Genomic DNA, 23,467 nt, shown 5'->3' with positions numbered 1-23,467 from the left:
CTTAAGTTACTATGGAACTGTAGCGACGTAAACATATTTTTCAACATTTGTAGTAAGCCTAAAACAACCCTAACAGGTACCTACCACATGGTAACTTAGGCTTAACTTAGTGACACAAGCTCCGCTGTGTCAAATTTGTAAAATCCGAGCCCTGCTAATAAAATGATTAAGGGTTTAGGTTATGATTACAAATAACTGGAATAGAACTAGGTAAGTTAGTTCTATTCTTTGTAATTACAATATAGGCCTACCCTAGGCATGCAGAATTCTAATAGCCTAATTTAAAAGCCTTGGAAAACACTTGTTCCAAACAAGCGTAGCCTAACCTAAGCATATAATAACTAACTAAACTCTCAATAGGCAACAAGATAATGGTTGTAAATGATAAGAAAAAAGTAGTTAGTTTAACACTTACCTTACTGCTACACGAACACTTGATTCGTCATCAGCCATGGTTTTGGGTTGTTTGTTTACAACACTAAAATTGACACCGCTAACCTAACTTAAAGATGAAAGATTCTAATCATCACTTTTGTAGGCCTACTAACACGTCAGAAACAAGCGTGGTAAATCATCTTAACAATTTGAACAGTTCATTCATAGTAAGTTTAGGTTAATGCTTGTGTTATCACTTGAAGAAGTAAGCAACTGTCACAAAATCGATTACGGGCATGACAGAGAAGCTAAACAAACATTACAGCTGCAGTTCAAAACTTGTAACGATTTGGATCAAATTAAAAGTACTATTAGATCAATTAAAACAAATTAGACTTTAAAATAGATTATAAAACTATCTGTCGGAGGTTAAAAAATCTCGTAACGATTAAAACAACTCCCGCAAAAGAAATAAAACGGCGCACACACATTAAAAACGAAAGCACGTACTACGAACAGCTGAGCAACTGAATAGTTCAACAGTTCAACGGATCTCCGTTTGGCGTTCACCACACTTCAAGGTCTACGAAAAAATACATCGGAACGAGACAGCTGATCGCTCTAGCGTCAAAAAATACAAAGAGATCAATGTTGCCGACATCGTTCCACCGCTGCTCACTAGATCGCAGCACCGACTGGTCTTCCACTCTCCGACGGAGCGTAGTCGAACTCGATTTCATAATAGATGTCGCTGCTGGGTAAATACCTGAATTCATTCCAGAACAAGAAAAGTTACGGGCAGCAGAAGAGCGGCACAGACTAATGAGTGATGACCGGGTGACGCTCGACCATCTGACACCTGGCTTTGTTTATCCTCAGTCGTAGTGCAGCGAGTGTTCGGTCTCGGTCGGGTTCGGTTCAGAGTTCAGTAACGTGGGAAGTGTACTCAGTGAAGGTGGGTGCCGTCCCTATGCCACACGTAGTTCGCGTAGGGCTCTCTTCCGAGCTCGCGGTGTGAATTGACTGTGTTGTTTATCAAACGTCCGATTTCGCCCAAGAATTCACATGAACGCCAAAACAAAAGCACCGCCGGCCCCGCTGCCTGCTCTTCGGCACTCCACAGCGACTACCACCCTCCCAGACGCCCGTGCCAAACAAATACTCAAGGAAGCCGTGGACGCTGTTGTCAACAGTTTTGCTAAACATACTCAAGGATATGGCCGAGGTAAGTTTATATTTGTTTTACTTAATATTGAAACTGTCAACTGTCATTGGAGTGTAAAATTGACTGTACATAGGTTGAGAATTTATTTATGAAAATAAGTTAAATACTTTGTATAACTTTTAGGTAGGGGACTTTATTTTATAGCGACAGATTCGTGGTCCTTGATAAGCATATTTTTGCTAGAGACATTTAAGAAATCGTTTTCGCCACCTTCACTATTCTCGGGCGTTAAGGTCTCCCGAAACAGGATTTTTATTTTTCCTTGTTCTTTGGGTGTTATTATGATAACTAGACTTTACTCCACGAGATCCATCATTGAAGTGATAACAATCCGTCTTGTACTTCCACCATGATAACTATGTAGAAGAAAATTAATCGTGTTTACACAGTTTAAAGGTATGAGGTGGTATTTTGTTTGGTTCTTGATTTTGAAAAGTAGGTACTATACTTACATTGCCATTGGTGCGTTTATGTTTTTCAACCCAACAAATTATGTTTTGCGTTCCTAGTAGTTTTTCTTTATAATCCAAATAAACAAATTACCATCCAAAATGACGTCCATTTATTAAGTTACCGTAGACCTACTAGATTCATTAACTCTGAACTCCACTGTTACAAACCCCTAAGTTTAATCCACGCAATAAAACTGCAATATTACGATTAATTATAAAATTATAGCAAATTCAATTGAATTTTACCTACTAATAGCCTAGTGTTACTATGTGTTACCTCTTACAAGTATTATTAATTGTATTACAACAAATGTCCATACAAAAATTAAATTGCATCGCTTGAATTTTACGGTTTCTAGCTGAACAAAGAATAAAAAACCATTATTTACCGGTACCTACAATAACTGTGGTTTCTTATTTTTTTATTTTTAAAACATTCCAAATGTTGGCTTATTCATCAATCAGCAGTTTTACCAACTGAATGAATTCTAAAACTTGAAATATTAAAACCATTGATATCTCTTGAAGCGCCCCATTATTTAATTTATAGGGTTTCTACGTTTTCCTCGTTTTAGTTATTTCGATAATCTTTCAAAATATTCCATCTTATTTAAGGGCGGTATAAAATTCCTAACATCAATAGCGAAACCTATAAAATTGTGCTCAACATAAGCACGCATGGCAAGACGTTTAGTTTGATTGAGAACATGAACTCACAGAAGAAGGCATCTGGCTGGAATGATTCAAGAAGACTTATTCTCATCCCATTGTATTGTAAATCATCAAGCTCGATTAGGTATGACCGATAACAAGAGCCCGTTGACGTTGACTAGACGTTTTTCTCTATTTTAGGGTGCACTTTATTATTTGATTGAATTACTAAAACAAAAGCTGAAGTTTGTAATATCACAGACTAGGGACCAAAAGTTTTTGACTAGGGATTGTGATAATATAGCCTAAGTTCTGTGTGTTCGTAATCACGAAAGTAAAGAGTAGACATTACTCGAGCGTAAGCATAAATAACCCTTTAAATTAATCTTCAGCTGATCCACGAAGCTGGGTTATCTGAGAAATGGTCATTTATGAACGAATCTCCTCTCTCCAGATGGTACCACGTTCAACTCATATGCTGAACTGTCCAACTCAAACGACCACAACCGATAGAAGCAACATTGAAGCAAAATTCGTTCAACACTGTGGGGATGACGGCTCTAGCCCAAGAACCACACATGGTGTAACACTACGAACACAATACTGAGGAAATATAGCCTTTGTAGCAACATTTTAGGAATGGAAATACACTACATCACTTTTAGTGTCACCTACACTAGCAACAATATAACTTGCATCACTAGACATCAAATATTGTAGCACAAAAAAAAACAAAAAAAACACCACCATCCCCAAGAACTACTGATGCAACAATAAATCAACAACCTCATTGTAGCAACACAAACACATCAACTCAATAATTAATGTTGCAACAATGAATCAACTACAACAACCTTGTAGCAACACAACATTCCTAAGAACTACTGCTGCAACAGTGAATCAACAGCTAGGAGGATTAATGTTTAATACTCCTAGGTCAACAGCAACATTGTAGCAACAAAAACACACCCACAAACCTGTTGCACCACTGAAGCAAAGTCAATGACTGAAGTAACAAGTAACAGCAACTCGTTGCATCATTGTAGCAACACTAGCAACAGTGTTGCAAGCTCACGCATGTCACTTGAGCGGTAAGTTTACGTGTGCTAGGTCCGCCAAGTATACTCTTCTATTAGCTTTTCCATTCTTTCTTATCGCCGTATGCAGCTGCATAGGAATTACTGCATATGAGCTCGAGCGGCTTTACTGCTCTGCCTTGCCTTTTTGTAGCGCTGCAGTAATACCCAGGCGATAAGCTTGTTTGTTTAGAAGCTCAAGGGGAATTTGAGTTTAGATTTAGATTTGAGCTTGCTCGAGTCTGTTTCGTCACTGACACGTGTTAAGCATTGTAGTTTCTTTGTTTTAAAGTTAATTATTTGATTTTGTGGGTTTTGAAGACTTTTGCCTTTAACGCTTTAGATGAGTTTGAATAATGTTTTATTTATTCAATGCTACGAAAGTTTATTCGCTTAGCCTATAGGTTTTAGCATTGACTGTTGGATTCTAACGGTATTGGATAACTTTTAATATGCTTCGTTGCATAAAATTAAATGTCTTAAAAGCACAACGACTCATTTAAGTGTTCTGAAATAATATTTTATTTTGTACTGTTCCCTGTTGGTTTCTAAATGTTAAACTGTTTCTGGATATTTTTCGAGAAGGATGTATTAGGAAAGAGCATTACCGTTTCAAAATTGTGTCCCAGGTTTTCGTAGATTGAACATTAAAATGTTATCCAACTCTTTCATTAGAAGTAGTGATGTAAAATACCTGGGTATTTAAAACTCGGGGTAAATACCCTGGGTATTTACCCGGGTAAATACCCAAAATCCATAAATACCCGGGTATTTTGGGTATTTATGAAATCAATTTAAATTCGTTTATATTTACCCCTAAATATGTTATTGTTATCACTACATGATAAATTAGGATAGCCTATAACACCTTTTACAGTAACTTGAAGCTTTGATAGTACCTTTTATTTAATGATTTAGCACTTTTTTTGTAAATAATACATAAAGTTTCTTAATAAGCATGGGGTTTCGTGTCTTAAATCGAGTAACATCAGTTAAATTTAACATAATAAAAAATAGGATATTAAAAAAGGCTGTGGCTATTTCAATTTTTATCATTTTATAAATTTATAACCATATCATAAACAGGCCGGGTGTGCAGTAATAAAACAAGCCTGTGATGCTACCTTTGATTGAGAATGCTAGAAACTAAACACTCCCTATGAAATGAAATCAAGACAACACCTCATCAGAGAAATAGTGAACCTAAACCTACTTTTACTGTTATTTAATTATGATAGTTAAAATTTCTATTGTATAAATGGCTTGGAAGGCTAGACAGACCTAAGCCTGATTGACATAGGCAGAATGGCAGAATACTAAAAGTACCTAATTAAACCTTTCTGTGTTACCGCTTGGTTGGAAACAATAATATATTTGGATAAACCTACTAAAAAAATGTAACTCCTGTTTTTTGGTCTAACTTAATATAGGCTAATTTTGAAAGATTTATTGTGCTATAGATTCAAATGTTTTGTATCACAAGTTTATGAAATTAGGTTTTTTTTATTTTGATACCATTGATACCAACAAAAGATCTAGAACAAAAATATTATTAAATCCTGCCATATCCTACAGATTGAATTGTAATTATTTTCATAAGTTGTTTACCACTACTAGGTTAAATCTTCCTGCCATTCTTTCTAAATAATAATTATTACTTTACAAGTTATTTTTCTTCACTTCCAATAAAATAAATTCATTTATCTATCATAGAAATTACAAAATCATAAGGAGTCAGGACCAGTGCAACCATGCGACCAGGGTATTATGCCGATAATGCTTTATGCTCAGACCTGGGTATTTATGACGATTATACCCATAAGTAAAATGCTAGTAGTGACCATATGAAATTTTGTTTAACACATTTTATCATCATTTTACTATCCTTACAGGGTAATAATTGCAAAAAAACATCTAAATCTTCTCTAACTTTAATAAAAATTATAAATACCCAGTTTTTGGGTATTTACCCGGGCCTGGGGTAAAAACCCGGGTAAATACCCAATTTATATTTACCTACCCACTGGGTATTTACCCGACCCACATCACTAATTAGAAGGCCTATTATTTTTCAATACTAAAGATACAGATTATTGATAACATAGACTCTTAGAATAAGGATTCTATTGAAATAGAACAAGTAATTTAGAGTAACATTTAGCCGGCATTAGCGCCATTAACCCACGTAACTGAACTAGAAACAAGAATCAAAAAGGCTCCAGATTGTACGAGAGGTTTAGACTCTCCGTACATTATCATCAATAATGAAACTCAAGGAGGTTCCATCCGATTCACATAGCTTGTATTATCGATTTCTATTTGTTTCTTATTAAAAAGAAGCTTTATACAGGCCTAGCACAATATAACTATAAATCTTCATAAAAAAACCAAATCAATAATAAATCTCAATGTCGCCTGCGAGACTTTCTAAAATCAAGGTGATTTAACACGACCCTAACATCTAGTACTTACAATTACATACAGCATAAATATATTTAAAAACTCCTTCCACATAATTAACCTTTTTGCATCTTTTTGGAAATTCAACATACACTTAAGGCAACCTTCGCATTCACACAAACTTAAACACACCCGATTCTCATTAGCTCCTGCAGTGCGAAACAGCTAGCCGATGCAGGAAGTGAACAAAGAATTAGTAATTAGCGAAGGCGGTAATCCAGCGTATTTATGGTGTTGAAGATTGGATCCAGGGTCTTATCTGGAGTGTTTATGGTGATTGTGTCTTCGCGAACTCATCTACTTGGTGTGGGATCAACCGGACACAGGTCGTGACCAGGGAAATCGGCTTGGGTGTCGAGAGTTGAGAAGAGTTCAGTTTTGATAGTTGACGAAAAAGTTTCGTATTATTTTAGCGAAAATGGTTGATATGCTGTGAGGGACGTTCTTTTTTATGCCTAAGAAAAAATTATCAGCTGGAATCGAAAACTGTTTCGCTATCGTCAAATTAAGCTCGTACTGGAAAAATTCAGATCCAATTTAAACATATTATATTACTATACCACACCAACTTGAAAAGGAAAGGGTTATTAGGTACGAAGACCACGTGAAACATATTTTTGCATGGATTTGGCTAAATTTTCAGAAACTCTGGACACAATAATCTTCAATAAACAATGAATTTGAAATGTTTGTCTCCTATCGCCATTTGTAAGAAAAAGGATTAGTAAAATCAAGCAAGTACGCATGTGACGGTCTGTAGGCAAGACTTGTTTCTGAAGGAATGATTTTATATTTTTAATAAAAAAAATGATCCGAAACACTTCGTACGGGGGTGGTAAGCCTACTATTAAAATTATCGTCTCACGATAGTTTCATCTTGTGCTATTGATATTCACTCCTTTTGACGATTAACATACAGATTTTCCAATTTTAAACTGTTCAACATACATAATATGACTAAGGATTATGGAATGACTCGTACTTGAGAGCGTTCTCCAAAACAGATTAAGTCCTCTTCGTCTGAGAAACCTCTCATTTTTATTGGTGATTGGTACACCTGGTCCCTCAACCACTGGATAGCTCAACTCCAGGTACATTAGTGATTGGCGTTTGAACCAGGCCCCTATGACCATGATACAGCATTGCGCTATAACCACTAGACAAGCCGCTGTCCTACAACTAAACCGAATAAACGTCAATGTGTAGCCACCAAACACGACACATCCTCCGAACAGAAACAATTTGGTAATTGTTAACCGTAAATTGTTTCGAAAAATGCACGCAAACGCCGCTCATCAAAATCGAAAAATGAGGGAGTGAAGGAAAATTAAACCGGCCCGAGGTGGCCTCATCACCGCTTTATAGCTGTTCGTGGGATAATGAAAACATGCCTCAGTACCTATCGGAAACCAGCGTTGTTATGTTTGTAGATTATAGCGCGCAGTGCGCACACAACAATAAAATGGAGAGACCGACCCTAATTATTGGAGTGCAAATGGCAACGGGCATTAGAGGCACCTGCATTGTGCGGCCATTGCTCTACTGCACAGCTTCTGTTACTTGGTGTGGCACTTGTAGGAGATCCAGTAGTTGCAACTATAACTATTGACTTTGGATATTAGAGTAGACACCCCAATGTGGACTTCTTGTTTCACTGAAGGAGGTGGTTTTGAGGGAGTATTGCAGGAATTTCTTATCACTGTGAGTTTTCACGACGTTCCGGTATCTGGAATCTGATTCTGACCTTGGATGAAAACTTATTTAACAAATAAACAATATTAGTAAGTCGCGTGACTTCTAGAAGATCTACAAGTTACATACAATTATCCTACCCATTTATTTTGGATGCTAAAGTAATCAACTAATCTATATAGACCAGCTGTACCCACGTTTAACTGAAAGAGAGGATGTTATTTAATTGATTGTTACGAAAATTATCCTTCGCGATTAGTACAAATCCTTCATGACGTTTCGAAATGTGCGAACGGATTCTGTCCTTGGGTGAAAAAGTTCCTAAACAAAAAAGGACGGTTTTTACGGATTACAGTAGTTCACAGTGCTAGAAAAAGCAGTAAAAAACTTGGGGAAACCACGCAGAACTGTTTGCAGTAAAACAAGAAACAAAACAAAAAAAAAATATATTAGAGGAGAATCGTCGTGAAAACTTATTTGTTACAATGGTGGAAAAAATATGTAACAACACTCTGATCCATCGATTAAAAAATACAATAACGCACAGATTAGTATGGTACAGGTAGCAAAATTGCTCCTCGTAGCTTATGAAATTTTCAGTTTGCTTTGGTCAAATCATTCGTGTATATAAAAGAAATTAGTGTCTTGCAGCAATTACTTATCGGATGCTCAAATATAAATACTTATTTTCTAAACTGGCTACAAACTAACAACGATTGGAATGTCTAGTTAAATCTATAGTAAAACATTGAGCCACATCAATACAGTGTTCTTTTATATTCACCAACATATTAGTAATGAACCATGGTATAGGAAACTCATAATACTATAACATTATTTGTGGCCCTTTCATTTTTGTTTGCATGCAGTTGTTTGGATAACAGAATAATGGTAGCACGCTCTGTGACCGCTTTATCCCACCGTTGTCCTAAATATGAGTAGGAATCTGGATGCATTTTCGGTATATTATTAATTTGAGATGGCTACTTTAGTATCCGAAGTAACAGATCAAAATAATTGCTTAGAAGTAGCGTTATTATTTTTGTACATAGTGAATACACTATTCAGAAACAAAACTTAACCTCGTTGTCCTACAGCCATCCAAACGCCATAATATGCTTTCCCTGTTATGCCAGGCCCCAGGGTCATGGTGAATCAAACATACATAGGCAAACGTGACTCTCATAACGGAATTATATGTTATTTTTATAATGTGTACGATATCGATATTGGACGAAAGTTTTGATTTGTTTAATCCCTTTTCGGGACAGCTGTTGTTACTCGGTATATTTTTGTTTGATTTTTATAACTTTTTGAGAAAGTAGTAGTTGACTACTTTATGAAATGGTATGGGAATCTGTAGAAGCTGACCTAGAAAAACTGTTAGGTTTTCTAAAGAGATTTTCGGGTTTTTGACCTCGATTGGCTCGCCCATCAGGCACCCAATCACACCAAACACACATCTGTGTTTGAAAAGTTTCAAGCAAAGTAAGAAACGAATAAGCTAATGCAATACTAGAATAAACTGTACTGCTAATTTTAAGTGGTGGTATCAGTACTACACACAACATCGCCGATCATAAGATTTCACAGTTCATCGTTCTATCGACTCCCTACAAATCGCCCAACTCTTTTAACAAACATTTCTCGTGTTTTAACAACTTGTGAAATAGTTGAGTACACGTCGTTTTAATTATTGTAATGTTATAACGGCCTGAAACTGTTACCAGTACTTATACGTAGTCTGCACCGTCGTTCCTAACAGTTAGTTTTATTACAAGTAATTCTACAGTGGTTTACGGTTGAGAACTTACAAACAACTTCATTGTTGAAGTCAATTGCTGTCCTACTTTGTTTGAAAGCCGCTGGAAAATGTTGTAACCCTCTTCGTTACCAAGTAGCTAATTGCTTGAGAAAACAGCTGAACTTAGTTTCATTCCCTATAACTGAAAGTATTTATGTTATTGATATAGCTACATTCTTCTTTGTGCCTTCCGTTAACTACGGTTACTGAATTCCCGTACGTAGGACGGGCTTACACCTCGTAGTATCTTAAGAATTAATGTTTCGTATGATTTGTTGTTGTTGGGTATGGCAGAATTGTAACATGGAGCTCGAAAATGTATTTTCCTTGATTTTTTTACTCTAAGAACTACACTGTCTTGCTTAAACTCAAATAAACATAAGTTTAAAATATCCAAACCAACTTTTACACCATATCCATAACTGAAATCATCGCGATTTTGCGTCGCAAAATAACAATCTTCCTCAAATGAAAATCGTCAGTGTTTATTTGTGCGATGCATTATTTATTATTAAACGGTGGAAGGAGCAAGGAACGGATCTCGATAATAGCTCAGTTTGGTCGGTAATAGCCTGACTACGGTGGCCGGTTGAAACGATAGCAATAATTACATGCTGCTCGCATCGCAGCCTTCCAGATATTGTGATCGCTACTTCTACTATATCGGAGGCTGTGGCTCTTTTGGTTGAATATCGTCTTATATCTTGGGCCTTCAGATATTGTGATAGGAGCCCTACTTATACTATCGGAGGCTGTGGCTTTTTTGGTTGAATATCGTCTTATATCTAGGCCTTCAGATATTGTGATAGGAGCCCTACTTATACTATCGGAGGCTGTGGCTTTTTTGGTTGAATATCGTCTTATATCTAGGCTTCCAGATATTGTGATAGGAGCGGCCCTACTTATACTATCGGAGGCTGTGGCTCTTTTTGTTGACTATCGTCTTATATCTCATGCTTCCAGATATTGTGATTGGAGCCCACTTCTACTATATAGGAGGTTGTGATTTTTTTGAATATCGTCTATGAGACTGTTGCTATTGTATTGAATAGTAGAGGTTATGGGTTTCGTTAGGGGATTTAAGCTATCTGGTTTTGGTGTTCTTGAATTTTGTTTAATATAGGAGGCTATTGTCTAATTTTCTTAAGCTGTTGCCTTATTGTCTAATCATAAGGATTTTGGGTTTTGCCTTGAGGGTTTTTAGATGTCGTGGGGTTTATGCTATCGAACATTGTGTAGTATGGCAATCTTAGTGTAGTATAGAATATAGTGTAGTATTTGTCTCGGTGGATTTTGTACTTTTGCAGTATGGAGGAATTTTATTTGATTATCATTGACTCGTTGAGAGCTTGCTAACTTTAGTGTGTTGTCAAATATCGTGTACGATTGGGGGACTGTGAATGTTTAAGGCATATGGTTAAGTACTTTGGCGATGGATTTCGTATCACCGTTACATAATCTTTTATTAAACGTCTTATAGTATTTAATTTGCAGTGAGTTTTGTAATGTCAAAAATCGTAACAGTTTGGATCTCTATACTGCCAAACATCAACCGTCGTCTTCTATTTTTGAAGATTTGGCATTTTATTGTCGAATACGTTTTAAAGCTAGCGGAGGTTAAAGCTCTTGTATCGCAGAATATTCACTACCACAATTAATTGTACTAAAGCCCTTTTGTAATAGAATGTCGTCTATAATTATCAGGGTAACTATTTAATTAAAATAGAACAAGGTCGTTTGTTTTACCCATGTTTATGAAATTGTTTTAGCCATTTTATTTATAAATTTACTGACGATCTCTCATATTCTTTTGTTGTTATCCTATTATTGTTCTTGCTGTTGTTCTTCTTTGTTGATCTTTGTTAATATTCACTACTTGATGAATTTAAACCTTATTTATCACTGCCAAACATTTTTGTTCTTGATTAATTGCCAAATTATAGTTTAATAGTTCTATAATATGGATTTTTAGTAAAAAAAAAAACACGATTTTATAGACGCACATACACTAATAAAGCAAGTAATTCTATGAAGTAAGTAAGTTTGAGTGCAATACCATTAAATGACAATCAAACCATATTAAACAATGTAGTATCACGACACTAAAGTAGGCCTGAAACTGAGGCCAGTCGCATGTTTGCGGATTGTTAATAAAAAGTGTATCATTGCACTTCAGTACAACCCAGCGTTGAAGTCTCCTGCGGTTGTTACACGATACTGCGGTTCACCACGGCGTCCTGAGTTCTGCTACTATCCTTCTTTTGGTCAACTCTGCTGAGTTCTACAGCTTAAAGAGAGTGATACCATTGACTATCGGATACAATAGTCAAAGGTGATACTAATGGATGGGTTGATACTTATAAGAGATTGAAGAACCTATTATACCACAAGTATCTTAAAAAAGTTGTCCAACCCCGCTTATTATTTTACCCAACAAACATGCAAGAACCCAACTAATACAGTAGTCCCTAATCCCCACTAACTTACAATACACCTTGTGTAGCATTTACAGTACCTAATTCGCGTGAAGCCAGTAAGCAGCCCATTGACACCGTGCCGTAATCCCCAACAACTCCATTCCAGCTAAATAAAATCTCAAAACTGTATAACGAGACAAATCTGACTTTACAACCTTTCTACAGTTTCCTTCTTTCGGGACACATAAAATATGTTTATAATCTCAGCTGGTGCGGCGAAGGCCCCATTCACACGGACGGCTCAATCGGAGCTACTTGGGGGACTGAGTGTATACCGCGTGGTTTACGGCCACCCGCTGTCCCACGCTGTCGCCTGATTGGCTGAAAACTTCTTTTGTTCGCTCCGATTGAAACATTCGACCGAATGCATGAGGACGCTTCGAGACTGCCGAGTCCCTAGTCTTTTTCAATTGATCATATTCTTGCTGTGCATTCATCACCACTTAATATTTTGTAGATTTTAGCGTATTTGATGTACTGAGGTAGTGTTACCGAAGGTACTTCTCATCCTCCATCGTTTTAGATATTTGTCTCCTAATAGCCTCACTAATAATTCTTAGCGACTGGCTTTAATTTTTACCTTGATCAATCCACCTTCAAGTAAAATGATTACCACAACCAAGAATTAGAAACATTAATCTCAATCTTTGATGGGTGCTGAGTCTTTATACGGAGAGCACTTTACCGATGCAACGATCCTCCTTGCTGATAGGATTATCCTTTGTGTGTTCTTGTTTTAATACTTTGTATTAAACAATATTACAACAGTTCTAAATCTATTCTGTGATTCTTCAGCTTAAGGTGGTTTTCAATTCTTGAATTTATGAATTTATCCAACGGGATATAAGTGCATATGGTGAATTGCAGGATTCGAACCCTAGCCTGCAAGTCAGAAGTCCAAGAGGCCATTGAAGTCACGAATAGCCAAGGTAAACTCCCTCGTTGTTTGGTGGCGCGTGTATTCCCGGCATAACTAAACTACTCCTAGTGAAGTAGACCATGTAACTCTCATAAACCAATGCTAGAGTACCAACTGAACAAGAACACTCAATGTAACTACCTCGTGGTTAGGTGGCGCGTGTATTCCCGGCATAACTAAACTACTCCTAGTGAAGTAGACCATGAAACTCCCATAAACCAATGCTAGAGCACCAACTGAACAAGAACACTCAAGATAACTACTCGTGGTTCGGTGGCGCGTGTGTTCCCGTCCTAAGGCTACGTACACATGGGGGCGTTGCAACGCGCGTCAGATAAGCCTTTGCGTACACATGACAGCGTTGCAACGCGCGTTTGAGCAATTTTGTCTCATGGCATGTCTCGGCATATCCATAAAAATCTAAAAGGTAGTTTTTACTTACTTTTTTGTTTTTTACTATAGATATAAAGAAAGAAAACAAAATCAAAATACCCTCGTTGCAGCTTAATTTAATATTGCAATTATAAAATATTAAATCATTGATGTTTTTTGCCCTTGTGGACATCAACATGAAAAAAGTAAAGCGGGGTCGGGTAATTGTGTCGGGGAAAATTCACTAAGGACACTTTTTACAAGAAAGTTTAGCTCGTATGAATTTTTCTTTTTTACTTTGTAACCTAATCACGGATATGAATGTCAGTTTTGAAATACTAAAGCATGCTAATTGCTTCATTTAACGAAAGTTAAAGTATGTCTAGCAACTTGTGAGAGCATTGTTAGGGATTGGATTTCAACAGAAGGGAACATATGTACAATTCCTCCAAGAACACTCAAGGTAACTACCTCGTGGTTCGGTGGCTCGTGTGTTCCCGGCCTAACGTATCCTAGTGGAGTAGAGACTGATCTATAAACCAATGCTAGAGTACCAACTGAACAAGAACACTCAAGGTAACTACCTCGTGGTTCGGTGGCGCGTGTGTTCCCAGCCTAACTAATCCTAGTGGTGTAGAGACTGATCTACAAACCAATGCTAGAGTACCAACTGAACAAGAACACTCAAGGTAACTACCTCGTCGCTCGGTGGCTCGTGTGTTCCCGGCCTAACGTATCCTAGTGGTGTAGAGACTGATCTATAAACCAATGCTAGAGTACCAACTGAACAAGAACACTCAAGGTAACTACCTCGTGGTTCGGTAGCGCGTGTGTTCCCAGCCTAACTAATCCTAGTGGAGTAGAGACTGATCTACAAACCAATGCTAGAGTACTAACTGAACAAGAACACTCAAGGTAACTACCTCGTCGCTCGGTGGCTCGTGTGTTCCCGGCCTAACTAATCCTAGTGGAGTAGAGACTGATCTACAAACCAATGCTAGAGTACCAACTGAACAAGAACACTCAAGGTAACTACCTCGTCGCTCGGTGGCGCGTGTGTTCCCGGCCTAACTAATCCTAGTGGAGTAGAGACTGATCTACAAACCAATGCTAGAGTACTAACTGAACAAGGAACACTCAAGGTAACTACCTCGTCGCTCGGTGGCTCGTGTGTTCCCAGCCTAACTAATCCTAGTGGAGTAGAGACTGATCTACAAACCAATGCTAGAGTACCAACTGAACAAGAACACTCAAGGTAACTACCTCGTCGCTCGGTGGCTCGTGTGTTCCCAGCCTAACTAATCCTAGTGGAGTAGAGACTGATCTACAAACCAATGCTAGAGTACTAACTGAACAAGAACACTCAAGGTAACTACCTCGTCGCTCGGTGGCTCGTGTGTTCCCAGCCTAACTAATCCTAGTGGTGTAGAGACTGATCTACAAACCAATGCTAGAGTACTAACTGAACAAGAACACTCAAGGTAACTACCTCGTCGCTCGGTGGCTCGTGTGTTCCCAGCCTAACTAATCCTAGTGGAGTAGAGACTGATCTACAAACCAATGCTAGAGTACCAACTGAACAAGAACACTCAAGGTAACTACCTCGTCGCTCGGTGGCTCGTGTGTTCCCAGCCTAACTAATCCTAGTGGAGTAGAGACTGATCTACAAACCAATGCTAGAGTACCAACTGAACAAGAACACTCAAGGTAACTACCTCGTCGCTCGGTGGCTCGTGTGTTCCCGGCCTAACTAATCCTAGTGGAGTAGAGACTGATCTACAAACCAATGCTAGAGTACCAACTGAACAAGAACACTCAAGGTAACTACCTCGTGGTTCGGTAGCGCGTGTGTTCCCAGCCTAACTAATCCTAGTGGAGTAGAGACTGATCTACAAACCAATGCTAGAGTACCAACTGAACAAGAACACTCAAGGTAACTACCTCGTCGCTCGGTGGCTCGTGTGTTCCCAGCCTAACTAATCCTAGTGGAGTAGAGACTGATCTACAAACCAATGCTAGAGTACCAACTGAACAAGAACACTCAAGGTAACTACCTCGTCGCTCGGTGGCTCGTGTGTTCCCGGCCTAACTAATCCTAGTGGAGTAGAGACTGATCTATAAACCAATGCTAGAGTACCAACTGAACAAGAACACTCAAGGTAACTACCTCGTGGTTCGGTGGCGCGTGTGTTCCCAGCCTAACTAATCCTAGTGGTGTAGAGACTGATCTACAAACCAATGCTAGAGTACCAACTGAACAAGAACACTCAAGGTAACTACCTCGTCGCTCGGTGGCTCGTGTGTTCCCGGCCTAACGTATCCTAGTGGAGTAGAGACTGATCTACAAACCAATGCTAGAGTACCAACTGAACAAGAACACTCAAGGTAACTACCTCGTGGTTCGGTGGCGCGTGTGTTCCCGGCCTAACTAATCCTAGTGGAGTAGAGACTGATCTACAAACCAATGCTAGAGTACCAACTGAACAAGAACACTCAAGGTAACTACCTCGTGGTTCGGTGGCGCGTGTGTTCCCAGCCTAACTAATCCTAGTGGTGTAGAGACTGATCTACAAACCAATGCTAGAGTACCAACTGAACAAGAACACTCAAGGTAACTACCTCGTGGTTCGGTGGCGCGTGTGTTCCCGGCCTAACTAATCCTAGTGGAGTAGAGAATGTTTGCGTGTAGCTAGATACCGCTGCCACCGCTCAGCCCGTCTCCTCTGTCGGATTAAGCCTCTACATCGCTCCTCACTTAACCATATCTCTACGCTCTCCATCATCGACCGCTGCTTTTTGTTGTCATTAACCACAACGTTTAGTCCCGGGTGCAACTGGAGTGCGCTGGGTGGTTTAGATGTAATGCAGTCTAAGCACAGTGCTTCCTTGAGTACACTTCGTTGTGTTTCCGTGGAAGTGAATACTCTGCAGGCGTTGATTTTCCACTTGAGTGCACTTTACTCAGCCCTTATTACCAGTACCATATTGTTTCCAATAGAGAAAACTTTTGCTACCGTGGTGAATCCTATAGAGTAAACCCTCTGTATCGGTCGTTTTTCACTTGAGGGCACTTTTCACATCCGTATTACCGTAATGTTGCCAATAGAGAGCACTTTTGCTACCGTGGTAAATCCTATAGAATAAACCCTCTGTATCGGTCGTTTTTCACTTGAGGGCACTTTTCACATCCGTATTACCGTAATGTTGCCAATAGAGAGCACTTTTGCTACCGTGGTGAATCCTATAGAATAAACCCTCTGTATCGGTCGTTTTTCACTTGAGGGCACTTTTCACATCCGTATTACCGTAATGTTGCCAATAGAGAGCACTTTTGCTACCGTGGTGAATCCTATAGAATAAAACCTCTGTATCCGTTGTTTTCCACTTGAGGGCACTTTACACTTCCGTATTACTGTAATGTTTCCAATAGAGAGCACTTTTGCAACCGTGGTGAATCCTATTGAGTAAACCCTCTGTATTGCTTGTTTTTCACTTGAATGCACTTTTCACATCCGTATTACCATGTTTCCAATACAGAGCACTTTTGCAACCGTTGCGAATCCTATAGAGTAAACCCTCTGTATCTGTTATTTTTCCTGGGGTGCACTTTACACATCCGTATTACCGTAATGTTCCAAATAGAGAGCTATGCATTCTTGTCTCTTGGTAGGGTTTCCAATAGAGTCCCCTGGAGCCTTTTTTTTTATGAGCAGTATTATACCATCGAATCGTAATGGTATCAAGAGTACGTCCAGAAAACTTCTAAAAGAATCATCTTATTAGTTTGAATTACATCAAACCAATACTGTCTTCTGTTCCCGTATAGTAACCGAATTCGCATATGAGAATCTACGTAAAATCTACCGTAATTTTGTCGAAAGAACCCATTTTGTACACAGTAATACTTATACTAAGTCTCTATATATTAAAACGCCATTATTAACATCGTAATTAAATGATTACACTTTGCAGTTATCCTTAATGAGTTTGGAGTACAAAATTTAGTAGTAAAACTTGTATTAGCATATTGAGTTTTATTACCCGCTCAAAATTCTCAATATCGTTTGTCTATTTCATCATTCATCAAAGTTAATCCACGATTTTTAGATGTTTGTATTTCAGAAGTAACTCACATCTCGTGACAAATTTGTTTACAAAAAGCTCCCAGGATAAATACCCTGGAACGGTAACGCTGGTTTTGTGACAGACGGTTTCTTATCTTGAAATATGATGCGCTTCGGAGGAACACAAATAAATCCTTGGTTCTGGTGACCCTTCGGGTTATTTACATATTTTAGACATTCTCCGTGCTCGAAACACGAAGCTCGACGCTTGACGAGTCCGTTTCGATCGACAGTTTTTGTCCAGATTTCGAGGAGTTTGTTTGTTTCTCTGTTGAAATTCAATAAAGACGCGATTGGTTATGCATTAGGGTTGGAATACTCGAGACATCCTAGCGCCATGTAAAGTGTTGGGCTCATTCGGGAACTTTTTTATTGTGTTGACTTGATTCTACTTTCGTAAAACGGTACCTCAGTGATGTGCTTGAGTGGGATACGTAAGTGTACGCAATTGTCAATAGAAACTATTTTCCTAAATTCCATTACATGTTCAAAGTGACCAACTCTTGCTTTCACAGTACATAGAAACGAGTGCTTACTTCGTAAACTAAAAAGGAATTTCAAACATTTCAAAGACATATTTACATTTCTACAGTGCTCTTATGGGAATTGGTTATCGATTTTGATTGGAAACCCCATAATCATCAGACGAATTGCAGGAATTAACCACGCTTCGTCAATTAACTGCTAGAGATCCCAGAAAACATTAAGTGCCATTAAAGTCAACGTTTGCTTGTTTATCCATAAGATAGTCTCATTTTCATTTTTTGTACAAAAATTCATGCCTTTTTGCTCTATTAAAACATAAATTTTAAGTTTACCCTCCATTCCCACAATTGAGTGGCCATTTTATAACTTTGTCATGGAGTTTGAGTCAAGCAAATTTCGATCTTAGCCAGATTATATACCACTCGAGCAGAGACATAGGTGTTCAATGAATTTACAAAATTAACAGCATGTCCCCCCTGTTGTTATTTTTTGTTTATTTATTTTATTTTTTTTTAAGTAGCCTATGTTATTTCATTGAATAAATTGCTGCACATAACTGAACAAAACCCTTCAGGTTGATGATATTTTGTATCCATTACCTACTGAGTTTCGATGCATTGCCTGAATTTACATATGGTGCCGGTGGTCCATGAGAATTCTGTTAAATGTTTGTTGTCAATATCTATATTTTCGCAAACAATTCTTATACAAATTGCAATATTAAAGAACGTTAAAATGCCAGCATTATCAGAGCGAATCGCAAAATCCGAGAGATATTATATAAATCCTGTTTACCTGATGTGTCTTCTGGCGTGGAATGTTGAATGCTGGATTCAAAATGCTAATGATTGGAATGCAAAAAGCGTTACCGGTCCTCGCAGTCTTTATCACTCGAACACTCTTCTTTTTCTTCAGTTTTACTTTCTTACCTGTGTCATTACAGACGTTGCCGTGCAAATGCGGGATTTGGCGGGAACGGGTTTACAAAGTTGCAGCATTTACGTATCTACAAATCTGATGCAGTTTCAGTTCATGTTTACGATTGAAGTTTTTTTTGCTTTTTAGCTGCTGCCAAGTTTGATGTTCATGATTTATTGCTGTGTTTCACGTGTCGGTCTTTAAGTTTTAGATGTGTCTTGTTTTACACTTGTACTAGTTACACTCTCTATTCCCTTGTATTACAATTTGGGTTTATATTTTGCAAAAGTACTACGGGGTGAACGATAATACTTTCCCCAAAGCAAAGCTTGGCCATCATAGCTAGGTGTTGAAGTACAGATCCTAATGAACTGGAAGCTTTATGAATTGTACAGTTGTCGTAGGAAGAATAATTTGTTCTCTCAGCCTAGTATGGTTACAAAGATTGAATGTAGTCTGAACAAACTTTTATTGCCCGTTTCTTTCGTTGGCTCAAATACAACTACCTATACCTACGTGGTTAAAACCCATTAACTTTGGCTATCCAAGCAGATAACCCATCTGTATGGACCAATTGTATCCAGGACTCATTGCTTGAACGATCCCATAGAAAAGTACAGTAAAATGGAAAAGAAAAGATGTTTCTAATTTCTCTTCATTGTCATAGGTGGCATAGTTGATAGTGACTTAAGTTCGGCACGGTAAAAAATTGGGGCAAAAATAGTCTTTTACATCAACTGTGCCGGTGGGTGTGATAACTCCGGTAAAACTTGGGAATCAAATATCCACTCCTCGAAAGTCTATATGGTCAAAGCTACAACTAAAAAATGCCAATGTGAAAGTCTTGTATAATTAGAGCGAAAGGTATCCAATATCAATTGTAAAAACACCCAGTTCATAACTGCGCTGGAGTAAGCAATAGATCAAGACTCTGTATCTTGTAATAACCACTCAATAACCAGTTAACTTTGTAAATCTGCAAACTGAATATTTACTCTGTAGTCTGTGCTGAAGTCTTCTTGTTGTCAGCCCGGCCTCCGGAGCCCTTGACTCGAGCCAGGTTTCTAGCAGTAATTGAGGAAGCTCCCACACGAGATATTCATTTCCTTTAATTTTATGGCTTTTAGAACCATAATCACAGCTGTTGCGAGGCTGTTGAACTTAAATTGTTGCGAATCATGCAAAACGAGTTACAATGTAGCGCACCTGGAACGAGTTGTAGTTCAATTATGTTTTTAAATATTGCTGTAAAATGATTTGTGGTTTTATTTGATTGGTCGGTTGATTTACTTAAACGCTGACTAGTCAAAGTGAAAGAATATTACTCAATAGTGAGAGGGAAAGTCAGTGAAATGGTACCTTAGATTTGTTACTTTTTGATAACGAGATTCCTTTACCAAAAATTTATTCAGAGTTGTATGGAGAGGTACATAAAATGTTCAGTTTAATATTCTTTGGAAGGTCGTACAAGTTTTTACGTAGGTGGCAGTTATGTGTCGGAAGTTTGTGTGATCAACTCTAGAAAACTTAAACACTCTCAAGAATATTTATGATTTATGGTGCAAATTGGAAATCTTAACTCCTATGTTTTATTGACAGGGTTTAGAGGCCCTAAATTACAAAAAAGCTACGTGATCTCAAAGAACTCAGTTGAAATGTTGGGCACGGTTTTATTACGTGAGGTGATAATTTGAAAACACATTTGTTGTACGAATCTAAAGCGTCTTATACCTCTTCTTACTTTCGCATCAACAGAGCATTCTTTAAAACATTCATATCCTTAAAAAATACAAACTCAATCCAGATTTTCTTCTCCTCCTGGTATTCCTATACTTTACCTCTTCGCTCATCAATTCTTTACTCCCTTTTCTTAATTAATTAGTTTGCCAATTATCTATTCATCCTTCAAATTTACCAAATTCGCCTCCTGGTCATGGCGGTTTGCGGATGCGGAGATACATAGCTACTCCACACTGACCGCATCCCTCTTCTTACTTCCGTATCGACATCATTCTTTGCCAATTTCCATTCTTCAACCAAATCCACCAGAATCCTTTCTTCTACTTCACCTTCCCCCGCCTTTCGTCTTCCTCCACCTCTCCTTCTATTTACTCCCTCTTCCTATCTCATCCTTTGCCAATTTTCTTTCATACTTTCAAAATTACGAAATCCACCACCTCGACTAAACGCACCTCATCCTCTCCTTGCTTTGCCGATTGTCTATCCGCCCGTTATTACTTATCTTTTTATTCAATCCCATTCATATGTCCTCTCCGCTCATCAATTTCTTACTCAAACTCATACTTTCCCAATTCATATTCTTCAGGATTTGTGAAACCCGCCTTCACCTCAGTTCTCATGTCGGGGGACGCATACGTAGCTACAAAGCTACTCCACGCCTGCCGGAGGCGACAGTGAGCGGGCACAACGAGCAAAAATCAACATCAACATGGTCGCCGCATTCTTGTCCGAGGCACCCTCACACACGCGCAATCACGCACACACGCCCGCGCCTAGCTGCAGTATAATTAGCGGTTCGACGCATCGGACGACCGCAACCGTCTCCCGGTTGGCCGCTTCATTACTTTACGTAACTATGCGACACTTGAGCCATTCACAGTTGAATGTTCTCCAATGGGCTATCCTGATTTCACATTTAGAATTTAAATAAAGTTGAGCCTGTCACAGAGATATGTCAGAATTGTATCGATTCAGTAGGCCTACTGTTTATTGGATTTTCTATACTGGGCTATTCTTTATTAGATTTTAATCCAGAATGGATTTAGGCTGTCTGACACTTCAGCAATTTGCGCATCCAAGATCCCTGCGACTTTAAAATTAAGCCATTCAATTTGGTTGATTTGGATGTTTTACAGTGCTGTTGCTGTTCTGATTTGTTTTCAAATATGTTCCAAGTACTTTGTCAAACTGGGGAATTCTATTCAACGCGGATAAGTAGAGACTGTAACACAATATGATTTTGTCAGACCTTCATTTTATCCAACTTTAGAAATCAATATATACATTTCACACTACTCTTACAGAATTGAAACTGTATTGTCTGATATTTTGGAGTGGGCTGCATGCTTTTTGATTTTGTTAATCGGATAATATTCATTCAACTTTAAAGATTACCTTACAAAAGGTCCTTCAGGTTTTCCATTTTTGTAACTAATTTGATATTCCAATTTGTTTCCGAAAACGAATTTCTAAAATTGTGGTTGTTGAGATGGTTGATCGAAAATAAAACGGTGAAAATAATCAAAATTTTGGAACATTCCCACACTTATTAATTCAGTAAAAAGAAATTTCACTAACTTAAACTATTCGTCTTCTGCTTCTATTAACACGTGGCTGCTCTGGGACAAAGTCGTTCTTCAGGATTTGTAAAATCTTGTTCAGTGACTGACTTACGTTAAACCAAACTGCATTGACTATGACAAATTTCGTCTTGGCCAAAACACCTCAGAAGAGCTCATTAATCCTTGAACTTTTGTGACCTTAGGACTAAAGTGGAGGATTTTATCAGTAATGAAATTGAAACTTGAAACCCTACCCCAATCGCTCACATGCATGTCTTGTACGAGCGTCTACACGGAGTGATTTTGTCACGGACATCTTGGATTTGATTTGGCGTTGGTCTTTTTTTATTTGTCGTTACCATGCAAATATCGTGTTACAACTATATATCGTATAGCTACAGGCTGCCAACAGTGGAAATCTAAATGACACAAGTCCATAGGTTTTTTTTTTTTTTAATTTTGTCCATGCGGTTTTAAGGTTTAAGATTTATTTTAGTTTGCGTTTTAAATTCTTCTAGATGGCTGAAAACCACAAAATTTTTGACTGATTACTCGATTACTCACAGTTATATAAGGGTTTACACTGGCTTTTGTTTAGTATCAACGTTATAAACTTCAGCTATATGCAAAGCCAATTTTAATAAATGCCAATGCAACATCTTAGTAAAGAACACCATTTTATCTAAGGTCATCTGAAACTGTCATATCATCTGTAAATAATTCGGAAAACTAAAATTTTCGACTGATTCGTTTTGATCAATGTGTTAGTCTATATAAAAATTGGACGTTGTATTTAAGTAATGAACGATCCACATGATTGTGTCCGATGTACATAGTTTTGATCGATGCAAATGGTCTAAGTACATGACCAGGAACGATGCACTCTTGAGCTCGCCAATTTTCCGTCATAACCATAAATTACAAAAAACTTTTTGCGGAAATTAAGCTTGTAAAATAATTGTTATGATGCGATCGTTGTGCTTCTTTTCTTTATAAATTCGCCGTCTAATAGCCTAAATAATTACAAAAACCTCACTTTACACATCCTGCGGAAGAATGTGGCAGCCTCATTTAGGGAAATTCCCATGCTAATGGTTCATGCACGGGAACCGTTTTAATAGCCGGGTAAACTTT

General features: G+C 38.1%; 2 protein-coding genes across 2 annotated transcripts in view; one reads left to right on the top strand and one right to left on the bottom strand.

Moving 5' to 3' along the window:
* Positions 1-849, bottom strand: part of LOC128996642 (kinesin-like protein KIF21A) — a 153,964-nt gene extending 153,115 nt beyond the window's left edge. Inside the window, exon 1 of the mRNA XM_054422062.1 lies at positions 416-849. Within this exon, the coding sequence (XP_054278037.1) occupies positions 416-453 (38 nt within the window). The 5' untranslated portion in view covers positions 454-849. The remainder of the gene's footprint in view (positions 1-415) is intronic.
* A 318-nt stretch (positions 850-1,167) lies between these two features.
* The window catches only part of LOC128996641 (protein limb expression 1 homolog), a 110,452-nt gene continuing 88,152 nt past the window's right edge, over positions 1,168-23,467 (top strand). Inside the window, exon 1 of the mRNA XM_054422059.1 lies at positions 1,168-1,600. Coding sequence (XP_054278034.1) covers positions 1,441-1,600 — 160 coding nt within the window. The 5' untranslated portion in view covers positions 1,168-1,440. The remainder of the gene's footprint in view (positions 1,601-23,467) is intronic.

The sequence above is a fragment of the Macrosteles quadrilineatus genome, unplaced genomic scaffold (genome assembly GCF_028750875.1).
Source record: "Macrosteles quadrilineatus isolate MER2022 unplaced genomic scaffold, UCM_ALF_1.0 Scaffold_6__1_contigs__length_79288215, whole genome shotgun sequence".
In the NCBI taxonomy this organism is placed as follows: domain Eukaryota; kingdom Metazoa; phylum Arthropoda; class Insecta; order Hemiptera; family Cicadellidae; genus Macrosteles; species Macrosteles quadrilineatus.
The sequence above is the reverse complement of the archived record's forward strand: the minus strand, read 5'-3'. Positions and strand labels throughout refer to the sequence as shown.